The sequence below is a fragment of the Anser cygnoides genome, chromosome 17 (assembly GCF_040182565.1).
Source record: "Anser cygnoides isolate HZ-2024a breed goose chromosome 17, Taihu_goose_T2T_genome, whole genome shotgun sequence".
NCBI classification, from domain to species: Eukaryota; Metazoa; Chordata; class Aves; order Anseriformes; family Anatidae; genus Anser; species Anser cygnoides.
Genome location: NC_089889.1, coordinates 8,768,759 through 8,782,270, shown reverse-complemented (window position 1 = coordinate 8,782,270; position 13,512 = coordinate 8,768,759). Strand labels below are relative to the sequence as shown.

General features: G+C 56.2%; 1 protein-coding gene across 4 annotated transcripts in view; it reads left to right on the top strand.

Annotated features, from left to right (window-relative positions):
- The window catches only part of TBX1 (T-box transcription factor 1), a 183,297-nt gene that overhangs the window by 129,816 nt on the left and 39,969 nt on the right, over positions 1-13,512 (top strand). For all 4 annotated transcript variants that reach the window (XM_066979133.1, XM_066979132.1, XM_066979130.1 and 1 more), the window contains one exon: positions 7,040-7,118. In XM_066979133.1, coding sequence (XP_066835234.1) covers positions 7,103-7,118 — 16 coding nt within the window. In that variant the 5' untranslated portion in view covers positions 7,040-7,102. The remainder of the gene's footprint in view (positions 1-7,039; positions 7,119-13,512) is intronic.

The window sequence follows — 13,512 nt, the reverse complement described above, 5'->3', positions numbered from 1 at the left end:
CAGATGGCAAACCTGTGGATACTCTGGGACAGGCGCTGAAGTGCTTTCTCCCCTCTGAAAATAGGACTCCTCCTCCTGAATCACTGCAGCCCTGTAGGAAGTAACCCAGCAGGTGTAACAAGCAGAGCCCCTGAGTCTGCGTGGAAATCAATGCAGCTCTGCTGACTTTCAGCAGCTTCAGTAACCTGTCAGCTGTCCCACACTGTAAGCAATTTAATTATCATCACTTCTGCTGTGAAGCATGTAATGTCACAGCCAGACACATCCATCTACATGAGTTTATCACTACCAGCTCTCTGCACACTTTTCTCTGCTGTTCCAAAAGACCTTCCTGCCTCGGAAGGAAACTGTGCCTCAGAGAGCCCCGCAGTGACCATCCCCACCGTGAGGAGGGTTTGCAGCTTTCCCTGGAGGCTGAGCTGTTAACGGGGAAGTCGCTAGGGCTCGGCCTCCCGGCAGACTCACGTTTCCATCAGCACACTCAGGCTGCTGCCGAGTCCATGAAGCTTCAGGCAGATTTTCTGTGCGCTGCTCGGCTCACACATAGCAGAGTGATGCCACACAGGGGTGCTAAAACTTCTTGTATAAAACATCTTCTTGCAAACCCCATTGTTCGGTTATGGGAACCTGCCCCTGTGTCCGGAGGGTAGATCCAGCAAAGCTGCTCCGGGGCTCCTGCCCCGGGCTGCCCCGGGGCTTGCTTTGGCCCCCTTCTGCAAAAGAGTCTGACCCCACACCAGGAGCTGATGCTGGCACGGGGACCAGCATGGCAACTAGTGCCAGTACTGAGAGGTGTTATCTGCTTGTGAATGTGCCAGTGTATAATTTTGCATATCAATATGTTAATTAATTTCACCATAACATAGCTCAGTGTGCTATCTCAATCCTTATTGTGCAGGGCTGTGTGCTTCATTACCCTATGTGTGAATCCATTTCCCGCTGCAGCTCATCTGCCCGCCCCATCCAGCACATCCCAGAGGCAGCGCTCCCTGCTGTCACCAGCCTGGGGACCGTGCCACCCGCTGCGGTGCTCCTGCCTGCTGCCGGGGCAGGACCAGCAAGGAGCGGCACTGCGGCCACCCCAGCCCTGGGCTCCCGGCCTCCAGCCTCACGGGAGCAGCGCCGGCCCCCGAGGCTGCTGAGCAGCTGGCCACTGCCCGAGCAGTAACGCGAGCCCTGGCGATGGCTACGATGGTAGACAAATAGTAATAAATAAGCAGCAAAGCACTGTGACTTGACAAGCCCTGGGCATCCCTGGGGATTTGTAATGGGATACGGAGGTTTTCACCTCCTGCTCTCTAGTTCACATTTCAAATCCAGCCCCGCTCCGTAGTGACCAAAGGTCATTGCCAGGCTCAGTCGCCCGTGTGAAGACATAAATGGCCTCATTTCTCTAATTCCTCAAGCAAGGCTGGGGGGAGGACTGAATTTGTTTGGGTTTTGTGATGCTGGTGGTACAGGGCAACAGCCATGCTCTGCGCCTTTCCGTCCCGTGCCGTCCTGCCACAGCTGGCACCCGCTCACCTGCACGGCAGCTCCCAGGCACCGATCCCAGCCCTGGCCCATGGAGCGCAGCAGGGCTGGCACCGCTCTGAGTTCTGCGCCTTGTTTTATTTCTACCATCTGTAAAGCTAAGCCAAAGTGGGAATGCTCTTCCCAACCTGGGGAAGAGCATTTATGACTTCCCCAGCCCTTTTTCACTCTGTTGGCAGGGAAGTGGCCAGGATGGGGTTGTCCCTGCCCTGTGCCCTCATGGGAGCACGGTGCCAGTGCTCACGTCTTGTACTGGCCCTTTGCAGTGGCCCCTCCAGCCCGCGCATTTCCCATACCATTCAATGAGGTACAGGGTTCGTTTTCCCTTTGTGGCAATAGCCAGAGCCGCTCGTGGCTGGCAGAGGGACCTGCCTAGGTTTGCAGATTGCTCTGGATTCCCAGGCACGGAGGTCTTTTATAAATATCCCCTATTATTATGGTGCTCTATTAATAACCACCTTGGGGAACAATGGGAGCACGCAACAGCTTTGGTCATCCGATGCCAACCAGCCGAGCTTCTGTGGGGCCATGGGACATTCCCAGAAAAGCATCTATTTGGGGAAGCACAGCATTTGAGCGCAAGCACAGGGGATGTGCGAGGCCCTGGAGGATGCCAGGCCATGGGGCAGGCTCGTGGCAATGCACCGGCTGGCAGCCTTGACCCAAAGTGGGGACATGGGGACCTGTCCTGTCCACAGAGCAATCCTCACCCCGGAGTGAGCGATGCACCGGATGTGACCCTGGGAATCGGACCCTACCCTTCCTCCTCCCCCACTGTCACAGCCATGGTGTCTGTGAGGGCATGTCTCAGGTTGAGGCAGCTTTGGGGCAGCCCCAATGCTCAGTCAAAAGGCATTTTTGGGGGAGACGGGTGGTAAAAGAGGCAGGGTGAGACCTCCCTGCTGGCCTCCCCACCCTTTCCCCAAGCTCATCGCACTGGGGGCACGGCAGCAGGGTTTGGCAGCGGAAGAGGATGAAAAAGCTGGGGGAAGCCCAGCCCTCGTTCGCCTGCAAGGGGCACAGGGAGCCCTGCTCCCGCCGGGTGTTACAGACCTTGCTTGGGACCCCGCCAGGTTCACCAGGGAAAGCGGTGCTGGCTTTTTTTCACATTGTTCCTGATGGCCGGGCACTTCCTGAGCCTTTCCAGCATTGCGGGGAAGGGGAGCGAGAGGAAAACGGAACCTTTTTTTATTTTCCTTCCTTTCGCAATTTCTCTGCGATCACAAAAAGCCATATTGCAGCTAATTTTCCTGCCTCCGTTCACACGGGCATTTTGCAAGGGCACAGGAATTCCTCTATGAGGGCCGTGGGCTCCTCTGATGCCCCGCGGGCGGCGCAGCGCCTCACCGTGCTCCCCGAGCCACCGACTTATCAGCTTCCTGCACTCAGGAGCACGGGCGCAGCGTCGGGCCCCGCATCCCACCCTGGCCCATGGTGGCAGAGGCATCAAGCGGAAGCAGAGGCAAGCGCAGAGCCTGCGGCCACGGGGCTTTTGATGGGACAGAGGTGGGAAAGCAGAGAGGCAGGGGAGAGGCTGCGCTGCCATCCCCACGGGGTCCAGGGGCGGGACGGTGCTGAGAACGGACATATCGCACTGAATCGGCACTGATTTGCCCCAGCTAAGGAGAGAGGCCTCAAAATATGAAGGGAACCAGAAGCTGCAGAGCGCTTTGTGCTCTCTGTTCATGCCCAGCTCACTCAGCAGCTGTATAAGGACGTCGCAGTGCTCAGCCGGTACCTAAGGGGTCTTTCTGTGGGATGTGGAGATGAAAAACCTTCCAGCCCATCACTGCTGGCAAACAGAGCTTTTGCCTAACCTGAGCGTTTCCAGGGCTGTGACAGGCATCGAGCCCTGTGCTCAGTGTGGGCAGGACATGGTGTGGATGCTCATGTGTGGCTGTGCTGCAGTTTGCCAGTGAGAAAAAAGCAGTGGCCCCCAGGGCATTTCAGCAGGGCCTGGGCTGGGAACAGCCTCCCTCTCGCCCCACGCGTGGTCAGAGCCCTGAGCAACCAAGGGGACCTGGCTCCGAGCACCCACCACCCCTTAATTCCTCGCCGGTTCAGCTTTCACCCGCTTTCCCTTAGTAAGGACATTCTTTTTCTCTTTACCAACTGCAAGCTAGGGAAACCTAATGCCAGTATTAAGAAAAATACTTTTCAAATTATCCTTTAGTTCCAACAGCTTAATGTCCTTACACATGCTTAGTGTGGAGTTTCAGCCTCATCTGTCTGCAGCAGGAGAGCCCTCCCCGGTTGGGAGCAGCAGGACCCCTTTCATGTCGATGTGCCGGTCCCCGGCCAGCTGCGGGGAGGAGCGGCCACGTGGAGCATCGGGTCCTCCCCAGAGGAGCCTCCCGACAAGGGCTGAGCACGAATAGCTGGTTGTGTTTTGGGGCTGTTACAGAGCTGTGCTGGGAAAGACGCGATGGGCAGGATCTGGTGACCTCAGCGTGGGCAAAGCCGTGCTTCGTGCTCCCTGTGTACGGCACCCAGCACAGGGAAGGACCAACGCACAGCACAAGCCTGGGGATTTCATGCTTGCTTGGCTCTGCTGGTTTAAGGGTGACCCTTCCTTAAACAACACAAAATGCAGCCGAGCTGGTTCATGGTGGGGGCGAGGCACGATGCCTACCTCTCTCGCCTGCGCTGGGTTCTGCCCTGCAGATGCTCGCTGCAGAGATGTCCACCCCTTGGCACCACAGCCTCACAGTGCTGTAGGTGCATGGGTCATGCTGTCCTTCCCAAGGAGCTGGTGGGGCAGATAGCACCTAAAGGTTGGATCCTCTGTCATTCGGTCTGGGACCAGACCTGGAGTTTGCCGAGGGCTTTGAGCTGGTTATGCAGGGCTTGGTGCTGACTCCCTCCTGCTCTCCCCATGGGGCAAGAAACGATGCTGCTAGAAAGGAGTGGGGGGCAGCACCTGGACTGCCAGGAGGGAAAAGCAACGAGCGAGCAGTGGAGTTGCCTCTTCTTCCTTTTACTCGCAGAACCAGGCAGAGGTTTTCTCGTGGGAAGCCAAGCTGCCGGCACGGCCGGGCACCCTCGAGCCCACGCCGCTCACCTGGCTCGCTCGAGGCAAGAGCGGGTGCTGGCGGAGCCCGCCCAGTGGTGTGACACCTCGGGGCTGGGGAGGGCCACGTGGGGGCTGACTCAGGGAAATGCCTGGAAAACGCTGATGCAAGTCAGAGCCGAGGGAGGAATACAGCAAATGTTACTGCTGGAGGAAGGACGTGGCGGGGGGAGGCTGATGCACTGGGAGCAGATGGGCCATGGGGCAGCACCTGTGTGTCCCCACACGTGCCCACCGCGGGTCACTGACCCTTGGCTGTGCCCAGTGCAGAAATGAGAGAGTCAAATGAAATGGATGGATGGCCAGGCCAGACTAGGGAAAAGGCTCACAGCTGGGGGTGGGCGGGCTGCCACGAGGGGTGTCGCCGCAGCACCCAGTGCCGTGTTCCTTGCTATGCACAGCCGAAATCCCCTCCACCAGGCTTGCGGGGAGGGGAGGTGGTATGTGCGGGCTGGGTCCCTCAGGGAAGGCACTGCCTCTGCGGCATACAACAGCACACATGGGAGGTGGCCACCTTGGTCTCTGCCCGCCAGGTTCCCTGGCTGGCAAAGCGCCCTGCGACTGGAGGGTCTGGCACAAGCCTGGAGCCTGAAAAACAGCCCCGAACAACCCCCCTACTCCTCACCCCCCTCCATCCCTGCTACCGCGTGTAGAAATGAAATCTGGCTTCTCAGAAGCCTTCGCTGCCCCCGAAAGGGGATTGTTTAGCTAAGATTCACATTCACACAATGAGACCTTTATGGCTTCTAGGCAAAGAAAAGGCACCAGTGGAGTCACAGTCTCTCGGTAAAACAAAGGGGTTGTTTTCAAGTAACCGAGCCTGCTTCTTACCACTGCTGGAAAATACTAAAGCTTTAGACAAAAACTAGCAATTTGGGTTTTGTGAGCGTGGCAGAAGAGCCCCAGTTCAGCCCGGTGATGTGTGCACGAGTGCAGGCTGACACACGGTGTGTTCACGCCGTGCACCTTGGGCGGGTGGCATGGCTGGGAAGCGCTGGAGAGACAGGGAGGGAGCGAGCGTTTCTGCAAGCTGGGCAGAGCTTCGTGAAGGCGACGTTATACTGACCTGGGGCTCTGGGGTCATCCTCCCAGTGCTGGGTCCTGCCTGGTGCTGTGCCGGTGGTGGGGGCAGCACCTGAACTCCAGCTTCACTCTTTCCCCTGGGGGACTCTGAGACACCTTTGCAAAGCCTCTTGGTGCTCCAGATTCATGGCACGTAAAACAAGCTGCAAGGCTGCACCGAGTGCCTTACCCCAACAGGTCTGTCTGTCCCACATCGTGCTCTGGGTTAAGCAGTCCAACCTCACTGGGAAAAAATTCAGAGATGGGGACAGCCCTCGCTGGCCCAGGTCTGCCGCAGAGACACCTTGAAGTTGTCCTTGGCACAAAGTTCATTAAGCCAAGAGAAGGCTCCAGGTTTTGGATCCAGCCCTAAAGTGAGGCCCCGGTAGCAAACGCCCCCCTCTCCCTCACCACCGTCTGGGTGCCATTCCCTGCCCACCGCTGGGAAATGCCCGTGCCTCCCCAGCCTGCTCAGCCCCTGCCCATGCAGCTCCTCCATCACACGGCCATCCCGCTGCCCTCCCCGAGGTTTTCCGGGTGAGGGACCGCGTCACCCCAAAGTGGAGCTGCCCTCCGCTCCCTTCCTCTCCACAAATAAATAGGGAGGTGCTGACAGCGCCAGCCTTGCCCAGCAGCCTTTTGACAGACGACCGAAGCCCCCCGGTGAGGAGGGTGAGCGGGGGGGGGGGGTGCTCCCAGGGAGCCAGGAGCTCAGTTGCCCCAGTAAAGGCACTGGGCCATCCTGGTTCTACCTGGGCCTGGCCCGGTTCGTGTCGCAGAGCCCAGTGAGACCTGGCCGTGCCAATAATGAGCAGTGCCGCTGGGCTGTGCGTCCCCACCGGGGCTGTGGCACTGACATTGCGAACAGAAATACCCTGAGAAGGGTGTCTTTGTATTGTAATTTTGAGTTAAAAAAAATAATAAATCAGTAATTTCCTGGCATTTGGGGAAGCCACAAACCACAGCTGGAAAATACCCCCGCAGCCCAGGGGAGCCCGGGGCTCTGCCTCCTCCAGGAGCCCCAGGGGCTTGTGCTGCCCCGGGCCAGCTGCGGTGTCCTGGGCACCCACCTCAGGTTCCCAGGCTGGCTGTGCTTTCCAGGAGTGGAACCAGCACCACAGCCTTGGTTTTCTGTCTCCTCCCCTCAAAAGCACCATGGCCATGGGGATGGAGGTGGGTAATTGAAGCAAACAGGTTGTTCACTCTGACATTTTGACATTTTTAAAGCAAATGGAAATAGCAGCCTGATGCTCACCTGAGTGGGGAGAGCTGTGAAAGCCCAGCCCAACATTTAATTTACTTTTCTTTCCTTTTTTTTCCCCCTGAAGTAAGTCATACGTAACATCTGGCATTCATCTTTTCTTTCTTTCACAGGCACGGCAGAAACCCTGGTGTGAGTCATGTCCATTTAAATATGGAAGCACATCATAAAACCTAATGGAGAGTCCAAAAGGTGAGCTTTTATGTGGTTAAAACTCATAGAGAGGTCAAGATTGTTTGGTTTAAACACGGGGGGTCACTCTGCGCGTGAAGGTGGTCCTCTAAACCCTTCGGAAGGCTTGTTTGCTCAGCACGAGAGCGCAGCTCAGCGCCCGCGGTTTTGCTGTCTGGCTCCCGACGGCGCTGCGGCTGTGCGGGGAAAGGCAGCGGCACTGCAGCGCTCCCCGGGCCCCAGCCAAGGGGAAACGCGGGCACGGGCCGCATCCTGCAGCCGGGGGTCACAGCCTCAGGGAGGGTCCCCAGCCAGCAGCAACGGGAGCTGGGGCTCTGCTGCTGATGGGGTTTTGGGGTTTTCAGAGATGGTCTTGCCTGTGCCACAAGAGCAGGGAAGCTTTGCATTTGCTCATCGCCTGTAAAACCCTTCCCGTTTTATGTGACAGGGAAGAGGAGGAGTGTTAACAATTCATTCTTCCTTGTTAAGCTCTCTCTCTGTTTTATTGACTCTGAAATAATTTTTGGTGACCACTTACTACTGTTTTATTGGCTTGTTTATTGTGACTAAACATAAGATAAAGCAAACCTTCTGGTCCGGGCTGTTGTAAAGATGCTGTTTGATCTCCAGTCCTTTTGCCTGCTGCACGTTACGTCGAGCCAACACCAGGCATCTGCACCCCACCAGGCTTGTCCCAGCAACTGTCCCAGCCATGGGCAGGAATGAGTCCCAAGCTGGGATGGGATCTGTCCTTCTCCTGGTGGAATAGACCAGCCCAAAGGTCCAGGCTCCTCCTTGCTGATCACAGGGATGATTTTTGACTGTAAGCAAACAAGACTTCAGCCTGGGTTATTAAACCTGGACTGGATCAAGGTGGATGACTGGTGCATCCAACACCGTGCCCAACTCTGACATCAGTGCAGTCTGGGCTGTGGCAAGCACCAGACTCGTTCCATCCCCTGGATGCTGTCCTCAGACATCTGCTCCAACCAGAGGCTGCAAACTTAGGATGCAACTAAAATAATGACAACAAGGGGCAAAGCCCCTGACATCCTAGAGGCATTAAGCACTTAGGGTCTGCTCCGTGATCCTCCCTCCCTCCAGCCTTGTTTCCATTACCGTTACAAGCTCTCTATTTACTGCTGGTGCCCCTGGTTGTCTAATGCTAGCAAGCCGTGTGTCTTGACTAGGATAAAACCCTTCCTCAGCCGTGTTTTGAATTTTCCACCATTTAATCCCCAGTTGTCAAGTTTGGGCTGGATGGGATGATTGGAGGCTGCACATTCACCTCTGAGAGGGAACGAGGAGGTGACAGTCCCCGCCCGAGACCCACCCCTGCCCCTGAGCCCTGCCCCAGCATCGTGTGGCCACAGGGGTCGGCACAGACGGGCTTTGGTGCGGGACCAGCCTTTGAACTGATCAAGGAGCTCCAGCTGGTCGCTGTGGTGGTGGGAAAACCCCAGGTAACCAAGCAGCATGTCCTGCTCCTCGCCCCAAGTCCGGGGTCTGGCTGGCAGAGGCTTGACCTTCCCAGGGACCCTGGGGGTGCCCTTCACACCTCCTGCTCCTTCCTGCAAACCCAGGGGAAAAACGATGCCCTCATCCTGTGCTAATCTGCCTCTGTTTCCGCGGCACACATGTTTATCCATCGTTACTCGCCAGGTTGCTCTCGGGGAGAGCAAAGTGAAGCTGGGTTTCTACGCTCTGGCTGATCTGTGGTTTCTCCTCTGCTGAAGACATTTCCCAGCGCTCGGGAGAAGGTGCGATTTCATTTAACGTCGCTCTGTCCTGTCTCTCACTGCTTCCTGCCAAAAAACTGTCAGTTCCAGCCAAGCTTCCCGTCTGCTTGTTCTTTGCCATACCATGAAGTCTGGGCTCAGTTTGTAGCTCCTATAACTGCAGGAAAACAAATCCATCCTGCCCTTGCAGCCCAGGGCTGTGCCTGAACTTCCCTAGGCCCTGAGTTTGCTCCTCCGCGATTCCTCCTCTGCCAGCCTTGCCCCAGCTTGCTGCTGAAAGGCAGAGAAAATGGGACCTCGTGCTGACAAACAATTCAGGCTGAGGTCTTGTTTGAAAGCAGTCAGAAATGGCCCCTGTGAGCTCCAAGAAGTGGGTAAGTGTGAACTGGGCTGCGTTTGGACCCAGACTTGTGGACGAGGGCAGCAGGCAGCAGGACTGACACCAAACCCCATTGCTGTAGTTTCGCATCAGGGCATGATGACGGGATTCATCTTGTTCCCCTGTCGGTCTCCCCTGCACTTTTCTCCTTTCCAGGTATAAGGTCTGCTGGTCCTTCCAAGGGGTTTCCATTCAGGTCTGGCAGAGACGCTGCCATATGTTTTTCATTTCGATGACTCCCCTATGGTGTCTGTTATCACCCAAGTCTCTATTAAGATTTATTCCTGTTATTGTAGCAGTCATTTTCCCCAGTACATGTGCATTGTATTTGGAGAGAGCCATAACCACTCTCCACATCCAACAGATGCTGTAGTCAGAGCGACTCCTGCTTCCACTTACCAGACCTTTCTACTAATATGGGATTTCACCAATAACCGCAAGTGCTGTTCGCTCCCCAAGATTTCCGCACTGTCATTTCTTGACTGTGTTAGTGGCAAGGCACTGATCAGAGCTCCAGCTCCGCACAAAGCAAAGCTGCAGAAAGGTTTTGCTTGGCTTTGCTTTTAGCCACTTTTCCATTCAAAGTGGCGAGAGGCTCCTGCTCCCAACGGCTGCAGGGCTGAGTGTGAACGGGGCCTCAGGGTGGGCAATGGCTTCTGTGAGAGGGGCTGAAGACTGGTTCTCCTCACTCCTGGGACCTGATGAGGACAGGCTGGGGAGGGATGGGACTCGCTGGACCTGGAATATTTATTTAAGAAGGGGTCACAGTCCGTTGCCTGGGGCTGGATGCAGGCAGCAGGGGTTGGGCTGTGCTGGCATCGAGTTGGTGCATGCTGCCCCTCTCCAGCCTCACCTGCTCCACCTGCCCAGCAGCACCAAGCACAGCCCATCCTGCTGGTGGGCAACAGAAAGGCAGGAGCTGTCTTGGAGGACAACAAAATCAAGGGGCAGACAGCCTGAGGGCAAACCAGCACAGCCTTCCCCTCTGCAACACTGCCTTAGCCTGGTGAGTCCCTTCCCGTGCCCGCAGCTAGCACAAGCGTGCCTCAAAGTTGCTGAGTAAAACCAGTTGTGGGGGGCACGGTGCTGTAACAGTGCTGGGGTGGAAACCAGGGGGTGGCAGGGTTTGACTCCGTCCCAATTTCAAAGCACCCGGACTCCAGCCAGCAGCTCCGCCAACAGCAGAACAGGGCTTTTGGCAGCTGCCATCCCCACCACAGCTCTGCCTCTTGGCAGGTGGGTGGGAATGCAGTCCTCCCTTCCCTGGGGCCCAGCAGTGACCCAGCCCTGGTCCCCATCGCAGGCAGCAGCACAACGTGGGCTCCTGCGTGAGGCTGCCTGCCCACAGCATCCACAGACCCTTCCAATTTGCCCCTCTTTCATCCCGTAGCAGTTTGGTCGGCTCGTACGGAAGAAAGGAGCTCCAAATGCTTTCCGGGCCTAATAATATCCATCAAAGCGTTTCCAGGGCTGAGGCGAGGATATACACTGCAGCACGCAGAGCAGGAAACGGGCTCGGGTTTTCCAAAGCTGCCTCTTCCAGCCAGAGCAAACCACAAGATCACGGGAGGACAAGAGCGCTGCGCTCGTGGCTTTGTTTGCCCCAGAAGGAATTGATTTGATGAGAAAGGAAATTGGCTTTCTTTAATCTGTCCTTGTGCAAATTCCGCAGAGGAAGGACTGAGCCGAGTTGTGCTGGCAAGGAAAAGATCAGCCACTGCATCGGCAGTTCCTGAAGCCGAGCCACCCCTCAGTGCCACTCGGTTTGCACTTTTTGCAGGGCTGGTGGCGATCCCCAGACCGTGGCCCTGGGAAGCGCCCGCAGAGCGCAGCGCGGTGGGTGGCAGAGGCGCAGAGCCCTCACCGCAGAGCCGGCAGCCGCACAGCTCGGGCCCCACGGGTTACAGGTTCCCCTACACGTTCCTTTCTCGGGTGATGGGGATCTTGCTGCTGGCTTCACCAGGGCCAGGTTTTCTCCTGCAAAAACTGAGAGGAAGGAAACGGCTGTTTTCTTTCTCACCTTTGGGAAGCCTGACTGTGCATCTTCATGTCCATAACCTGTCCAGGACAAGCAGGAGGATGTTCCTCACGCAGCAGCCCCCTGGTTGAGAACAAGTTGGATTCAATCACCCTTTTCCATTACAAGCATTATTTGAAAGAATCACAAGAAACACAAAAATCCATGGGAACAGCGATTCCTGACCGGTTCCAGGCTGCCATTTCAACTATAAAGTGGAAAGTCAAGTTAATGAGTAGGAAGAACAAGATTTAACTAAGACGTCATTGGAGAAGAGCTAGAAATGGTGCAGGGTTATTTTATACAACAAAACCTAAAAATACAATAAATAAATTATACAGAAGCCTAGGCCAAAATTATCCTGGATCTCTTTCAATGCCAAACAGACTTCTCAAGGTAAGTAAACATCTTTGTTGTTGCTTACATTGAGCACATCAAGATGCAGCTAGCAAAAGGCTTTAAATTAGTGCCGAGTGACCTAGGCACCCCACACCAAACTTGTTTGAGCCACGGCTGAGGCAGGATTGGGAGTGCTGAGCCTTGCTCAGCTCCGCTCTGCTTCACAGCGGTGAGGTAGCTCAGTAACACGCCATTGCCCTTACCAGAGCTCGGGCAGCGATTACAAAGCCCATTGTGAGGGCCTTCCCGGCATCTGGGGAGGTCCCTGCCCCTTCCTGCCCATAAGGCGCCTGCTGTGGCCTGCCAGGTCTCTGTCCAGGACTGTGCCAGCAGGAACATGCAGGGCACGGGGCACGTGCGAGGCCACGTGTTGCCCACGGGTAGGGCTGAGCGCCCAGCTGGCTGGTCCCCCTGTGTGAGCACCCTGCCCCCAGCACCCGCAGCAGGACTGCATCCTCCTGGGCTGGTGGCGTGGTGGAGGCAGGAGCCAGAGCAACGGCCTGAAATCCTCACGTGCCTTGTGTCTGGGGACGGCTGTGCTGTATGGTGTGGGTCAGCAAGCAGGCAGAAGCCCCTGCCTCACCTGTCCTCCCAGTAAGGTACCCCACTGCAGCGCTCCGAAAATGGGCAAGGTGTCCCACGAGGGACAAGGAAAAAGCAAATGTTGCTGAGAGCGACCCACTGGTCACAAAATCCTCTGAGGATGGGCACATGTATGGGTGGGCAAAGGGAGACGGAGGAGGAGGAGGAGAAGGAGGAAGGAGAAGGAGAAGGAGAAGGAGAAGGAGAAGGAGAAGGAGAAGGAGAAGGAGAAGGAGAAGGAGGAGGAGGAGGAGGAGGAGAAGGAGAAGGAGAAGGAGAAGGAGAAGGAGTGGAGCAAGCTGGTAGAAGCCACGCTGCCTTTATGAAGACAGATCTGGGCTCTAGGAAGCATCTCAGGCTCATTTTCAGGTCTGGTTTGTGCTCCCAGAGACTGCACTCTCCTGCGTGCTGTTAACATGCGCAAGCCGCCCTCAGTGACAGCGCAGAGCCCGGGTGCCTCTCAGCTGGACGCGTTCCAGAGGGTACAGCTCCAGCATTGACGCAAGAAGAAAAATCTCTGAGATGGAGTTAGTCAGTTTTTATGCTGGATTGGATTCGAAGAAGCAGCTGACGTTGGCTGAAGCATCCGTTCCTTATGGTGCTTGGGTCAAGTTTGCAATGTGTCCAATTAAATAACCGGCAACGTGGGGAGATTTATCCCAGTGGGAGCCCTGTAGATTGTGCAGCCTCCCGTTAGGACGCTGAGCGCTGCTGATTATTGTTTGTGTTAATTTGTTTGTGCTGGAATACTGTGTTATGTCGGTGATTAATATATAGCATCATCTGCCTCACCAAATCCCCGTGAAAACATGTGAGCTCCAGAACAAGTGACAATGATCTGCTCTTTGCCGTGACAGGGAACAAGGTGGGACAGCAAGGAATATCGGGTATCCCAACAGAAAAGGGGGGAAGTCCTTGCAAGGAAAGAGCCCTTACGGGACAGTCTGCGGCAGCTGCAGGCAGGGAGCTCTGGGGACACCGTGTCTCTGGGTGGTGGCTGAGTTCCACTGTGCACGAGGACTGTGCCTGCCTGCCCGCTGCCCCGCGCAGGATGGCTCCGTCCGGGCCCTTCTGCTTGGAAGCAAACCAACAGGCAGCCAACCTGTGTGGTCAGCGCGGCTCCACCAGCGCGGAGCTTTGCGTGGGTCAAGCCTCAGTGACTGCATCCAAATGCGAACCGGGCTGGCTTTAGCCAAAATAAATGTCTGCACAGGATGCTGCTCAGGACTGAGCGAATATAAACCTTCGGTGCAACAACCACCGAGTCACGGAGAAATGCTGCCCTTTCCCTCCGGTGAC